The sequence below is a fragment of the Oryctolagus cuniculus genome, chromosome 2, assembly GCF_964237555.1.
Source record: "Oryctolagus cuniculus chromosome 2, mOryCun1.1, whole genome shotgun sequence".
NCBI lineage: Eukaryota > Metazoa > Chordata > Mammalia > Lagomorpha > Leporidae > Oryctolagus > Oryctolagus cuniculus.
Window position 1 is genome coordinate 33,016,512 of NC_091433.1, and position 15,810 is coordinate 33,032,321.

Genomic DNA, 15,810 nt, shown 5'->3' on the forward strand with positions numbered 1-15,810 from the left:
AGGAAAGGGTGAGGAGTTGCTTCCTGGATCCTAGAATCTAGAAACTTTGGTTCTCTTCTGATAGCCACTAAACCTGACCTGAAGTAAATCATTTAATAATCTCTTTAAAAAGCCCAAGACAAGTTGTCTCATTCAGTCATCTAATGTCACTATGAATTTTTGAAACACATATAAGCATTGAATTTTAAAATAAAAAAAAATCTCAATCTAGAAAACTTAAACATTGAATTCTGCTAAAATAGCTGCTTCCAGCCAAATTAATACTTTTGGGTTCTTTAGTTTTATTTATTTTTTAAGATTTGTTTATTTATTTGAAAGGTAGAGTTAGAGAGGCAGAGGCAGAGAGAGTTCTTCCATCCACTGGCTCACTCCCCAGATGGCTGGAGTTGGGCTGATCTGAAGCCAGGAGCTTCTTCCACATGGGTGCAGGAGCCCAAGAAACTGGGCCATCCTCTACTGCTTTCCCAGGCCATAGCAGAGAGGTGGATTGGAGTAGCCGTTACTCGAACCCATATGGTGCTCATATGGGATGCTGGCACTGTAGGCAGCTGCTTTACCTGTTATGCCACAGCATGGGCCCCTAAATTAATACTTTTGATAAGCACTCTGTATTTAATTGAGTTCAGAACTGTTTCATAAGTTGTTTAAAAAAATCACTTTCACATATAAATTATAGTAGTATGGAATGCATATTGTTCTGAAATAGATATATCAGGAAATAGTTCTTCATATAAATATTTATATAATAGTTCTTTTCTTACTAATGAAAATCAGTTAATACCTCCTGGAAGTATGACAATAGTTAAACTAGTATTATATAAAGATACTAATTATATTTATCTATACACTATACACTTAAACAATAAGAAATGCTTATTTCTATTTTTTCAGAATCTCATTTAGCATTGTATAATATATGTCTTTCCATGTAGCTATGTGATCTTTGTCTCTGAATTTCATACACTTCTTTAATAATCTACTGAGTTACAATGCTCTATAGCTTCACATTTAGATTATTTCCTATTTTTTACTATTATAAATAGTAATGCAAAAAAGCATTGTGATGTGGTCAGCTTTGTTTTCTGCTTGCAACTTATTTATTAAAGATTAAAATACAAGTGGGATAACTGGGTTGAGAATTTCAACATTTTTATAGCTCTTGCCTATACCAAGCCATTTTATAACATCAGTCTGCAATGGAGTAGAACAGTTTGCTTGAAGCCATTCCAGGATTGAGGTTTTATTAAAATATATTTCTGAAAATGACAGTCACTTAAAATAAACTCAATTTGGTCATCTTTTAACAAATCATGAATTGAAGTAATTGAATTTAGTTAATTATTCATGAATAGTTTTCCTGTTAAGAATTTGTATGGAAAAGAATGCTAACCCAAGATGTATTTTAGATCAGTATCTTACTTGAATTATCAGAGGTTGTGTAGGAAATAAAATTCTCATTTTATGTACTGTAGAAGACAGTTAATGATAGTCCTTACTGTAGCTCTAATTGTGTGTGTGTGTGTGTGTGTGTGTGAGTGCATTAGCTCTAATTTAAACAGCCTGAGCTATTTTACTAGAACTGTGCATGCTGGGACAATAATAGATTAGGTGGTATACAAAAAGCATTAAGGGACAATAGTCTCGCATTGGCATTCATCCTCATAATTATGTATTAGACTCGTAGCTCTTTGGATCAGAGGGCAAGTGTCCCTTCTCTCCAGATTGCTTAGCCTAACAGCCTATAAAGATCCTTCCCATTTCAAATTGTAGAGGGCTTGGTTTTAGTGTGAGGCCCGGCCTGAGTCATCTTCATTGTAAGGTCCTAGTCCTCTAGTACATTCTAGGTCAACACTTTTGCTTTGGTTCTTTTTCCTGCAAAAGACCAAGAGAACTTTGATGTAAATCAGATGAGAAGAGGTTAACATTTTCAAAAACAGTCCTAAAATTCTGAGTGGTGTTAATAAGTAACACGAACACATACATCTCAATGTCTAATTCATTCTTTTCATTCTTCAAAACGCTTGCTAAAACACTGTAATATTCTGTATTCTCTAACTTGGACAAAGCAGTCCCTGATTTTTTTTTTTTTTTTTTTTTTTTGAAAAGCAGAGCACAGAGTCAGAGAGAGCCAGAGAGAGCTAGAAAGAGAGAGAGGTCACTTTCAAAAGGGCCTATATAATAGCCAGGTCTGGGCCAGGCCAGAGCCAGGATCCATGAACTCCATTCTGGTCTCCCATATGGCATGGGTGGTAGGGGTGCAAGCAGTTGAACCATCTTCCATTGCCTTTCCAGCACATTAGCAAGGAGCTGGATTGGAAGCCAAGCAGCAGACTTGAACTGGCGCTCTTACAGCACTCAGTGGCTTAACTCCCTGTACCTCAATGCCAGCCCCACCCAGGTCCATTTTAAAAATAATATCAGCACTTGAGTTCTATATATACTATTTAACAATGTAATTGCTTTTTAAATGGTTGTTTTCCCTGCTGTTTGTTTTCTAGCAAGTGGTAGTATATTGTAAGATTTAAAGAATAAATGTTGGTTTTGTATCCAACACAAAAAATGTTTAGTTTCTGATGGGACAGTGTTTATTTGCTGTTTTGCCCTGTAGGAGCACTTCATGGAAGTAATCAGAAACCAGGAATTTGTGCTGTTACCTGCCAGTGAAATTGCAAAGCTCCTGGCCAGTGATGACATGAACATTCCTAATGAGGAGACGATCTTGAACGCACTTCTTACCTGGGTCCGTCATGACTTGGAACAGAGACGGAAAGATCTCAGTAAACTTTTGGCTTACATTAGGCTACCTCTTCTTGCACCACAGGTAATTAATAGGGATTTGTTTATAGGTGTTTTTCTTTGCTTATATTATCCAATAAAGGAATTTTATATAAATTCCAATAAAATGTGCAGGTGGAAAGATAGTACACTAACAGAATTCTGCTTATGTGTTCAGAGGATCTAGCAACCTCTGTTGCCTCGATTAAGTAACACTCTTGATTTTGGGGATTTTTATTTGATTCAGCTGTTACCCTATACTACAGTTGGGGAACAATTAGTAATAAAAGGCACACTGGACCGTAGGAACCAGAGAATTTAGAATAATATACTTGTTCCATGTTTATTACTTATCCTGTAAATACTGGATTCTGGTGATATGTGCATTAATAAAATATGATAATAAACCCAGCTCTGACATTTAAAAACTGCCCTGGCCTAGTCACACACCTCAGTTTCTTCATCTGCCCAGTGGAGATAACATCCTCTCTGACTCCTCACAGGATGGTTACGAGGATCAGAACATGCTCTCGGAAATAGGATGTGCTATGCAGTAATGCTGTTGGCATTATGTAAGCACTAAGAGGATCCCAAGTGATTCAAGGCAGTCAATCCTAACATATTCACATGCGTGGTTTCCCATTTTTACAATTGTCACTGCAATATTCAAAAAATTTCACCTGCAAGAATTCTTTGTTGTCTACCTTATGGCCTTGAATGCATAATATGAGGCCTTAAAAGCAGAGAAAGAATGAGTTATTACTGTTCAAGGTCAGACTTTGTTTCCTTTTTTCTCCCCATAATTTCAAGTGCCATCAGTGTTATTTGTGTTTGTCCAGAGAGAGGATAATGTATTATTTTGTGCTGTTGTAAGTGAAAGCTACTGCTTGTTGTCTGCCTTACAGAGACAAAAATCAATGCTGATGCTTTATAAGACCTGCCTCTTCAGAGCAGAGTATTGTAGGAACAACTTGGGAGTGAAACGGAATGAATTGAATTCAGGAAAAATAGCACAATAAAATGTTTCTCTTAAAATCAGACTTAAAGACGGGAGTCTTATTTCTAGCTATCTAGTGGAATTTTTTCTTTACTGCCTTATAGGTAAAAACAAAATCTGAAAAATTCCATTAGATTTTAAAAGAATCTGCAATTAAGTAACCTGACAGTTTACTCCGGTTCTGCAGTTTCCAGCATTTGTGCCATATTTGCATGACTGTTATAGATTTTTAAAATTCCTGCTATCCAAGATGCTGCTGATAATCATAGCCATCAGTTCTTAGAGTTGAAAGGCATTTTGGAGATTAGCTATTCCAACACCTGTTGTGCAAATGAAATACCAGACCAAAAAAGCAAAACCATATGTTCTGAATTACAAAGTGATCGCATAAATTCTTGTTCTTTTGCCTTATAGTTTTATTTGGCTTTGCTCCTCGGTGAACTCATGGAGCTAATTAGGGGCAGAGGTAGCACTTGAACTCAACTGCAGTTTCTGTGCCTTTTCTCCTAACCCAGTCTGCATCTTGAATATTCTGTGTAACATAACTGGGTAGGGGAAGAGATTCAGGTGGAGGAAGAAATATATTTGAAAAATAAATCAGTGACTACAGCAAAATGAAATGAAGGCTGTGATAAGATAGATGAACATGACGTTATGAAAATAATGAGTAGCCATCCAAACCGATGGTGGAGAAGCAGAGAGAACTTCCTGGGGTGTCTCTTGATCTGTGTTGTGATTTAGCTGCCCAAAAGAATGGGCATGCTACTCAGGAGAGATAGGAGATTGTATCTCATTAGGGAATCATGAACGACTGTCTTGGTCTAGAATTTGAAGACAGTTTGCATGGCTTGAGTGCAAAAATAAAAGGGGACAATGAGAAGAGATGAGGCTGGAGAGGGAAATGGACCAGATCATCAAAAACCTCTCATTTTGCCTATGAGTTTTGATTTTATCCCAAAAGGAAGAAGGAAACACAAAAAAAAATTAACAAGGGAGGGCAGAATTGTAATTTCACTTTGGGAGTATTACTTTAACTGCCTTGCAGAAAACAGATCATAGAGCTCAAAACTAGAAATCATTAGGAGAGCTATTGGAATTCAATTTCATCCCGAATGGCAGCTTATCCACTATGCCAGACAGCGGCCCCCAGACTTCTTGATTTGATGAAAATTTAAACAATGTGGTTAGAAATATGAGGACATATGTGTATACACACACAAACACACACACAACTTAAAAGATCTTGACACTTAAATTGTTCATGTTATCAATGGATAGCCTGAAATACAAGTTTCTTAGTCTGCACTACTGTGCTGTCAGTTCTCATTATTTTCTTCTGAAAGTTAGACATATAAAATAGGTGTGTACCTTTAGCATTGTTTTAGTTTGCAACTTTTTGGTACAAAAACATTCTCTTTCCTTTTTAAAAAAATTTTTTTTCTTGAAATCTATAGAATTCCAGGGACTGGCACTTTGGCATAGTGGGTAAAGCCACTCCCTGCAGTGCTAGCATCCCATATGGGCACCTGTTCAAGTCTCAGCTACTCCACTTCTGATCCAGCTCTCTGCTATGTTCTGGGAAAGCAGTAGAAGATGGTCCAGGATTTTGGGCCCCTGCACCTGCAGGGGAGACTGAGAAGAAGCTCCTGGCTTCTGATCGGTCCAGCTCCGGCCGTTGTGGCCATATGGGGAGTGAACCAGCAGATGAATGATCTCTCTTTCTCTCTGCCTCTCTCTCTGGAACTCTACCTTTCAAATAAATAAATAAGTCTTAAAAAAAAAAAAAAAGCTATAGAATTCTGGGGCTGGTGCTGTGGCGCAGTGGGTTAAGACACTGCCTGTAGCATCAGCATCCCTTACAGGCACCAGTTTGAGTCTTTGGTGCTCCACTTCCAATCTAGCACCCTGTTAATTCATCTGGGAAAGCAGTGGAAGATGGCCCAAGTTCCTGGGCCCCTGCACGCACATCTGAGACCTGGAAGAAGCCCCTGCTCCTGGTTTTGGCATGACACAACCCTGGCCGTTGTGGCCATTTCGGGAGTGAACCAGTGGATGGAATCTTTCTCTCTCTTTAACTCTGCCTTTCAAATGAATGAATAAATCTTTTTTGTATGATTTATTTTATTTATTTGAAAGACAGAGTTACAGAGAGGTAGAGACACAGAGAGGTCTTCCATCTACTGGTTCACTCCCCAAATGGCTGCAATGGCCAGAGATGCACCGATCTGAAGCCGAGAGCCGGGAGCTTCCTCCTAGTCTGCCAAATGGGTGCAGGGGCCCAAGCACTTGAGCTATCTTCCACACATTTCCCAGGCCATAGCAGAGAGCTGGATAGAAAGTGGAGCAGCCGGGACTCGAACCAGCACCCATGTGGGATGCTGGCACTGCAGGCTGGGCCTTTAATCTGCTGTGCTTTAATGTGCTGGCCCCAAATGAATAAATCTTTAAAAATATTTTTTAAAGGGTAAAGACTTATCCCTATTTTTTAAAAAAGATTTATTTATTTATTAGAAAGAGTTACAGAGAGGCAGAGAGAGAGAGGGATGGGGGAGGGAGGTTTTCCATCTGCCCGCGATGGCTGGAGCTGGGCTGATCTGAAGTCAGGAGCCAAGAGCTTCTTCCAGGTCTCCCATGTGGGTGCAAGGGCCCAAGGACTTGGACCATCTTCTGCTGCACATTAGCAGGGAGCTGGATTGGAAGTAGAGCAGTCAGAACTTGAACTGGATTCATAGTAACACAAGAGATTTTAATTTTTTTAGAATTATCACCCTTTGGAGTTCTTTGCCCCATAAGGAATTAGAAGTTTTGTTTTTGCTATTGTTTGTACATTACTTAAAGTAGTCAGGAAAATACAGTTTAATTAATCAGCTCCCACTTATAATTATTCTCCAATCAAAATTATTTCCAATTCAAAAAGTAAAATGATTTAAACAATTCTAGAAATTCCAGAAAAATAGTAAAAAGATTATTTTAAAAGCACAGTAATTCAACTACTCAGAGATAAACCCTATTAAGATTTTAGAGTATACCAAGTATGTGCCCCATTTTTTTCCATTGAAATTTAAAATATAAATCTTGAAAAAGTTGCATATTTTAAAAATGTGTCCAGACTTGAATTTTTTAAAAAAAGAGATAGTTTTCTTTGATCACTTGTTCTTTTAACCTATTTTCTTAGTCATTCAGTGTGCATACTCAGTATCCTTTTCTAGTTTCTGGCAGATATGGAAAATAATGCACTTTTTCGCGATGATATAGAATGTCAGAAACTCATTATGGAAGCAATGAAGTATCATTTATTACCAGAGAGACGGCCCATGTTACAAAGCCCTCGGACAAAACCCAGAAAGTCAACTGTTGGTACTTTATTTGCAGTTGGAGGAATGGACTCAACAAAAGGTATTGAATAATCTTTTATTTGGAGGTCGGAGGGGGGGGGGAAGAAATTTTATGAGTAACATATACAGCTGTTTGGAGAAATGGCTGATTGCAAGAAAAAAGATACTTGGCAACCACCATCATAATTCCTGATTGCATCAATAATCAGCAGTGGGTGCTGAGACTAGTGGGTGATAGTTTGAGGAGAGCAGGATATTTTGTCTGACTATTTTCCAGCCACATTCCTATCAGTTACAAAGGGTAAAGCAGTATCTCTTCGAGGGACAAACTAACCCAATCAAAGGTGATGTTGCCAGTAATGAGCCTAGGCAGCCTTAAGTGCCTCTGATAAGATGCACTGAGGGGAACTCGGGTGCACATCTGTCCTATCCCTGCAAAAGGGGTGTAACCTGGATTTAATCATGAGGAGAAAAGCAAATCTAAGTTGAAAGACATTGTACCAAATAACTTGTCTGTAGTATTCAAAATGTCAGTGTCGTGAATACAAAATGATTCAGGAATTGTTCCAGCTTACAGGGGACTAGAGAGACATGACAGCTGTTGTACTACATCATCTGGGATTTTCTTTTGCTGTAAAGGACATAATTGAGACAAATGACAAAATTCAAATAAGGTCTGTAGAATATAGAATAATAGTTTTTACTAATAGTAAAAGTAATAGCAATGAATATCATATAGTAGAATTGTATAAATGTTAATTCCCAGCTTTTAGTCATTGTTTTATAGTTTTATCATAGAATATCTTATTTTGAGGAAGATACTGAAGTAAGAGAGTGTGTGCGTGCATGTATGTGTGTGTTGAGAGGGTTTTTGAGCATCATTTCTGCAACTTAAACATTTCTGGAAATAACACATGTATGCATACATATATATGTACACACACAAACGTACGTAGAAAGCAAATGTAATATGAAACGATTGGGAATTCTTTGTGGTATGTTTTCAACTGTTCTTACTACTGGTAGAAATAATAGCAGTGAACACCATACACAGCGTGCACTGGTTGTTGTGCTACAAGCTCTCTGGGTGTTACCTCTCAGTGTACATCCCCCTGCCCTTCCTCTGAATTCCTGGCACTGATATCTGCCACCCCCGGCAACACCTCTCTCACTCTGGCTGCCGCTCCAGTCCCAGCTCATTCTGCCTCTTCCTCAGTCTTTGTGCCCCAGCCCCATTGGTCTCCTCATTCATCCTTGGTGCCAAATACTTTACCCCCCATCAGTGACACCGTATTAGCTATTCCCTCTCAGTGCAATGCCTAGCAGGAGTAATTGATTCAGCTCTCCTCTCAATGTCAACTTACCAAAGAGGTCTTCCATGACCATCCAATAGCAACCTCGGCTCGCTATGTTCAACTCTTTTCCCTACCACTTTCTGTTGTCTTACTCTGTGTTATGTTTCTCCATTGCACTGATACATTTGTTAATGGTCTGTTGGATCTCTTCTCCCTCAGTAAGCTCCAGAAAGCAAGGAGTTTGTTTTGCTCAGTAATATATCCCCAGAGCCTAGAACACCGCGATGGCATTGAATAAGTATTTGTTAAATGAATGAAGGATGCCCTTTGACATCACTTAAATAACTTGTATCACAAAAGCCATTGATACATTAGTCACGTTTAAAGGTTTCTCTCCTATGTGGCATCTTTAAGGAATATACAACTACGAGCCTAATTGAATGTGTTGTATCATTATTTCACTTTTAGACTCACAGAAGTGAAGACTGTAGGATTAATCAAAAATTTCATGGGAAAAGTATATTGTTGAAAAACTGTATATGGATTTCAATATTTTTGCAGCAAAATAAACTTAATGCACTTTTCCATGAACTTTTTGAAGTAACCTCATAGGCTTCACTAGTGGTGAGTATATAAATATGTAACCTAACTGATTAAAGGTGTAGTACAGGTATCTGAACAGTTTGAGATTTCTCCATAGTCCAGATAATCTGCAAATACTAATTCTCTACTATATGCCTGGAACTGGTGCTTGCCTTTGTAGTCATTACTTCCTGTTCTTCCCCTATCTTTTCTCTCACTTTCAAGGTTTTAACTATTATCTCAATCTGTATATTATATGTTCTCAGTTTTATTCTCATGCCCATATTCCAGCTTGTGTAAAACATCTATTTAATGTGCAGCTTTCACCTGAAACTTGGTGCATCCAAATCTTTTCTAACCACGTCTCCCAGGCTTGAGAATTTGGAATCAATTCAGTGTTCTTCAATGTATATCAACTCTGGCTCATTTAAGCAGATAAACAAGTTATTGGAAGGCTATTGAAAATGGGCAGGGCCGGCGCCGCGGCTCACTAGGCTAATCCTCCGCCTGCGACGCCGGCACACCGGGTTCTAGTCCCAGTCGGGACTTCCAGTCCAGCTCTCTGCTGTGGCCAGGGAGTGCAGTGGAGGATGGCCCAAGTGCTTGGGCCCTGCACCCACATGGGAGACCAGGAGAAGCACCTGGCTCCTGGCTTTGGATCAGCGTGGTGCGCCAGCCGCAGTGGCCATTGAGGGGTGAACCAACGGCAAAAGGAAGACCTTTCTCTCTGTCTCTCTCTCTCACTGTCCACTCTGCCTGTCAAAAAAAAGAAAAGAAAAGAAAATGGGCAGGATTCACATGGAATGCCGCACCAAAGGTGGAGCGCAGCCCACCCAGCCCCAAATGTGAAATTCTTTCATTGAAGTGGTTGCCTAGTTTGTTGCAGAAATTGTTAGGGAGGAAGTTAGAAATTATCCTCTTTGTGTGAGAGGCCTGAGGAAAATAAGTTTCTTCAGAAAGGAATGTAACAGCCTTGGAAGCTCACCTTAGAAGCAGACCAGTATTTTACGCTACAAAGCTCTGCTTGCACCCTAATAACTTTGCAGGTGGTCCCAGCCTTCCCCTAGAAGGCTCCCCAAGGGACTCTCCTGTGCCCAGAGACCCCGTCTCATAGCCTTGGGCAGTAAAGCCTTCACAGCCTTCCCCCAGGGAGGCGCCCTAGGGGACTTTGCTCTGCCGGGAGGGCCGCCCAGTCTGACAGCACTGAGCAGTGACGCCACGGAGGAATGTACCTGATCCATATTCAGCAAATCCTTTCCAGAAGAAGGGGGAGGGGGAGGAGAAGCAGCCAGAAAAACGCCCTCATTCTGTTAAAAAGCCAGTCTAAATGTAAACCAGGCTTTCAGATTCTGTGTAGAGGTGCCCATCTATTTTGACGGATGTTCCACCCCATTAAACCTTGCTACCTTGCTGACCAGAAAAAGAAAAAAAAGAAAAAAAATGAGCAGGATTTACTTCCACAGCCCCTGCTTCTTAATACCTGGTTTAACTTTTAAATTCTAAGTGCAGAAATCCAGTTGACCGGCTTTAGGTCAGTCCTGGGCCCCAGACTTCCGGGAGCAAGGAGAACCAATATCTGTCTTTTCAGTTGTCTGGGAAATTGGATCTTGCCTCCCCTCCATACAAAGACATACAGTGGAAAACTCCCTAAGCATGAGAAGGAAATTCTGATATTAATTGCCCAAAGTAGATAATACTGTACTGTCTCTCAGTCTAATACCATTAAACTTTTATAGGTAATGATTTCCTAAAATAGTCGATCATTGGATTTTTATTTACATAACTTCTGTATGTTACTATTAAGGAGCAACAAGCATTGAAAAGTATGATCTCCGTACAAACATGTGGACTCCTGTAGCGAATATGAATGGGAGGAGGCTGCAGTTTGGCGTTGCGGTGTTAGATGACAAACTATATGTGGTCGGAGGGCGAGATGGATTGAAGACTTTGAATACCGTAGAGTGCTACAATCCCAAGACCAAAACTTGGAGCGTAATGCCGCCTATGTCTACACACAGACATGGACTTGGTAAGTAGGACAATGAGGATTCACTCCTAATAGAGTATGTTATTAGGATCCACAGCATTTTCACATTCTGTACCAGGCAGAAGACAACGAGTATGGCAGCTGAGTCAGCAATGCTTAGTCACCCAGCATTCTGTCACTACTCCCTGCTATCTGAGAAGCAGACTAGAGAAAACAGGCAGATCTGTAACTGTGGCAGCGACTAGCACAAGTGTAAACCTGCATACCTATGGATATCTAAGGATTTCAGGGTAGCATGATGGCTTGACATCTGCCTCTTAACAGATGTGTTCTGTGTTGACAATTAGCATTACCTAACTCTGATTAAGATGCTTATTGTTCAATCCTTAGCATTATTATTTTTTCATATATATCCCTTTTTTAAAAAAATGTATTTGACAGGCAGAGTTACAGAGGCAGAGGCAGAGAGAGGTCTTCCATCTGCTGGTTCACTCCCCAAATGGCCACAAGAAAATACCAGACTTTTGAGAGGGCACACAGAATGTGAATGTAGACTTTTTATTCTTTCATTTAATAATTCACTGAACAGACACTGATCAGCATGTACTATTGCCATTCTCTTTGTTTTGTGGGCAAAGATGAACAAGACACTGTGTTTGCCCTCAAGGAATCGATAGCTCATTCTGAGATGCAGGGAAGGGAATTCAGGGACTTCTCTTTTCTCAGTGAAACAGGAGGAAGTGTTGTGTGATGAGAAAGAAGGAGGTAGAGATCAGTATGAAATGTATTTGCATCACTCAGTTTTTGCTGCATGGCGAACAGCTCCAAAGCTTAGAGGCTTACATAACTGTTGTCTATTTAGCTCATGGACCTGTTAGTCAGCTAGGAGGCTTTTCTGAGCTGCCTTGGATGACCACTGCTGGGCTTTCATGAGTCTGAGGTGTGCTGGCAGGCTGGCTGATCTGGGCAGGCCTCACGTGTCAAGTGGGAGTAGGCTGTTGGCCTGGGTTATAGAGGCCTTAGGCTGCTTGCCTCAGATCAGTCAGCAGGCTAGCCCAGACTTGCTTCACACAAGTCAGCAGGCTAGCCCAGACTTGGTTCACATGGAGGCAGTCCTGTGGTTTTAGAAGCAGCAAAGAGAAGCAAGCCCCCAAATATACACTTTAAAGCTTCTGCTTGTAGGATCTTTGTGATGTCTCATTGGCCAAAACAAGTCACGTGGGCAGGCCCAGACTGAATGGAGAAAAAGAGGCTCATGTTTTTGGGAGCAGGAGCAGAGTCACATGGCAAAAAAAGGCACGAATTCAAAGAAGGAAGCGTTTGTGGCTATATTATCGATTTATCAGTTAAAAAGGTTTAAGGTAGTAGCTATAAAGAATTTGGATAGGTCATCATAGAAAGTGAATTAAAGATGGATGAGAAGCAGTAAAGGCATAGCTGAATTTAGCACACTTTATGCTGTACTCAGTTTATGAATACTGAGCACCAGTGCAGAGACTGACCTCCAAAGCCGTACCCAGTAGTGAAAACTGCCTGAGGAGGAACACTGACACAGAGGTGAGTACAGAAAAGATCAAAGATTCTACTAATTGTAATCAGGTCTCAATGAAAGGAATCTTAAAAAGAGTTTAGGGTATGATACCAAGAGAAGGAGTTTAAAATCAGCTATATGAAATTTTAAAAAGAACCCTATTAAAACATTACTCTTGAGTACATAAAATCAACTATTACATATGCACAGAACTAGAAGATATAGCTTAGGCATGCATATGATATAAATTCGGGTTGACTCATATCCATGGTCAGCAGTGTGATTTATTTGCATACTTCCTCCTAGCCAATGGTGGAGAAGAAAGCTTAATTCTAATTTAGGGTAAATTGTTACATAGTAAATATGTGGTTTCTCACGATCTCACTGTGTTCTGGACACCTCGGGTTATGCGTGGAATGCCATCATGACTTCTGTGCCACACAGAGGACCTCACTGAACTGCAGCAGGTTCAAAGGAAAATGATCCGATCATTCTGTCTTCTGTAAGCCCTAATTTAAGTTTTTCATCCAAAACAGTCTTGTTCTTACAAATTTACCTGATACTAAATAAATCTGACCTTATAAAATTAGCTTTTATTTAAGAAACTCTCCTTTTCTCTTTCCATACACGGGAACTGTATGAAAAGCTCATTGAAAACAGGCTTCTGCTGCTAAAATTTCTTATCAGTCATTTTTTAAGGGGTTAGACTAGATGGACCCTTTAAGTTTTCTTCTAGTCTTTCGTTTAATAACATGTATATATATAATATATACTAAAAATCAGACTTATGTGAAATTGGCGATGTATACGTGTGTGTACATAGTCTCCAACAGTCAGAAGTGGTAAAGCATGTTATATACTATAACAAATGAGTGGAATTATGTTGGCTTGGGTCATGCCTGAGTAGTGCATGTTTTTTATTTTGCCACGATTTTACAAATAAACACTTATATTGCAAAGGTTTTCTTGGTCTTCAAATAATATATTTTAAATCAAATATAAAGTACAGTAACTTTTGGTTATAGAGGCAAACTTAACCAAGCAATGATATAGTTATTTGGCTTTCTCACTGCTCTTCCTAGTGGGTAGGAGATGGGTGGGATTGAAATAGCACTGTAGTTCTGGTCTTAAAAGTTTTTGAAGCTGTGTATTGATACACAACAGTGGAAAGTTATTTTTAAAACTGTACCAGATGCATACATTGCCACTGTTTAAAACATTTTTGAAGCATTTGGATATATTTTAAAAAGCATTTTTATTCATTTCTCTCAATTCAAGTATGTGAGATTTTACTGTAGTTAGATATGATGCTTCAGTTTATCAGAATGATTTATCACTGTGGAGCTGAGCCACATTAATTTGTTATCCAACAAATACCCATTTTTCTACAAAGTGCCAGGCACTCAAATAGAACATAACAGATAGGGCTGTGATTTCATAGGCTTTATATTTTAATCAGGAAATAGGCATAAAATATAATTCAGGTGTTGATGAGTGCTAATAAGGAAAAAATTAGCTCAAAATAAAAGGGTAGAAGACCTCTCTGTTAAGAAGACATTAGAGCAGACACCGAATAAACTTAGGAAGCCAGACGTGGAGCTACCCCGGGCGGTAAGGCTGAGGCAGAGGGAAGAACGTGAGCAAAGGTTCTGAGGTATGCGTGGTGTGTCTGAGCTACAGGAGAGTGTCGTTAGACTTAGAAACAAATCTTTAGTCATTACTTCTTTCCCATCTCTTTGCAGGTGTGGCTGTATTAGAAGGTCCCATGTATGCAGTAGGAGGGCATGATGGCTGGAGCTATCTGAACACAGTGGAAAGATGGGACCCTCAGGCTCGCCAGTGGAATTTTGTTGCCGCTATGTCCACCCCCAGGAGCACAGTAGGTGTGGCAGTACTGAGTGGAAAGTAAGGAAATGCTTTTAATTCCTTTCAAAACTCAATGCAACAAAATTATTAAGTTATATGGGTTCCAGCTTAAATATACACAGAGAAATCCTTGAAAAGTAAGTCAAAGCAACTTCTACAATTGTCTCTTCTTTGTTTTTTTGTTTGTTTGTTTGTTTGAAAATCAGAGTTACACAGAGAGAGAAGGAGAGGCAGAGAGAGAGAAAGAGAGGTCTTCCATCCGCTGGTTCATTCTCCAATTGGCCGCAACGGCCAAAATTGCACCTATTCGAAGCCAGGAGCCAGGAGCTTCTTCCGGGTCTCCCACATGGGTCCAGGAGCTCAAGGACTTGGGCTATTCTCTACTGCTTTCCCAGGCCATAGCAGAGAGCAGGATCGGAAGTGGAGCAGCCGGGACTCAAACCAGCGCCCATATGGGATGCCGGCACTGCAAGCGGTGGCTTTACCCGCTATGCCACAGCGCCAGCCCCAGTCTCTTTTCATAATAGTCCTAAATAAAATAACTCAATGTTAAAGCTTCAGCTATTATTCCAGTGTGCAGACAACTATATATTTCTAATTATCATTCTGAGTAAAGAAATTTTATATATTCAATGTCAATAAATTGTACAGTAAGTCTGGTAGATATGCCTTTAAAAGGATCTGGGGGATAGAGTATGGTGCAGCAGTTTATATGCCACTCTGGATGCCTGTGTCCCATGTCAGAGTACCTAGATTCAAGTCCTAGCTTTCTCGATTTAAGCTTTTGGCTAGTGCAGTCCCTGAGAGGCAACAGGTGATGGCTGAGTAGTTGGCTCAAGTAGACTGTCTATGTGGGAGACCTGGATTGAGTTCTGGTCCCGTGCAGGCACTGGGAGCAGACCAGCAGATGTTTTGTGTGGGTCTCTCTCTCCTTTTAAGTAGTAATTGTCTGCTTAGTGTTTCCCTAAAGCTATCTTTTCTGATTTATCTTTACTTTCACTTTCCTTTCTTATTTTGGTAAACTGGTGAAAGCTAGAAGGGGTTTAGAACAAGGTGCTGTCTTGCTTTTCTGCTCTAAATAAGCAGATTTAGAGCCAACACAGCCACTCCTGGTTACCCAGAGACTTACATATGTCTCTTCAGCACCTTCTTCCATAGAATGAAGCCCTCTGTGGTTTTTACCTTGCATATTGCATAGCTTTTCCCACCTAAAATGCATTATCATCACTTCCAGAAAGAGGAAGGCATCATCATAGGTTTAAACAGACTTAATTAACAGTTTCTAAAATCATTATTGGTGATTGTGAAGAAAATAGTAGTAATTTAAAATAATCTTTTGATCTTGTTTCCTCAGCACCTATTAGGCCATCATTTTGGTGGTTTTCTCAGCACTGCTGCAAATGATGAGATGAATGGAGAGCACTCCATAGTGGATCTGCTCT

General features: G+C 39.9%; 1 protein-coding gene across 4 annotated transcripts in view; it reads left to right on the plus strand.

The window, feature by feature from the left end:
• KLHL5 (kelch like family member 5) overlaps positions 1–15,810 on the plus strand; it is a 76,413-nt gene that overhangs the window by 44,957 nt on the left and 15,646 nt on the right. For all 4 annotated transcript variants that reach the window (XM_051842461.2, XM_051842462.2, XM_051842460.2 and 1 more), the window contains 4 exons: positions 2,609–2,821; positions 6,982–7,168; positions 10,789–11,013; positions 14,245–14,407. In XM_051842461.2, the coding sequence (XP_051698421.1) occupies positions 2,609–2,821; positions 6,982–7,168; positions 10,789–11,013; positions 14,245–14,407 (788 nt within the window). The remainder of the gene's footprint in view (positions 1–2,608; positions 2,822–6,981; positions 7,169–10,788; positions 11,014–14,244; positions 14,408–15,810) is intronic.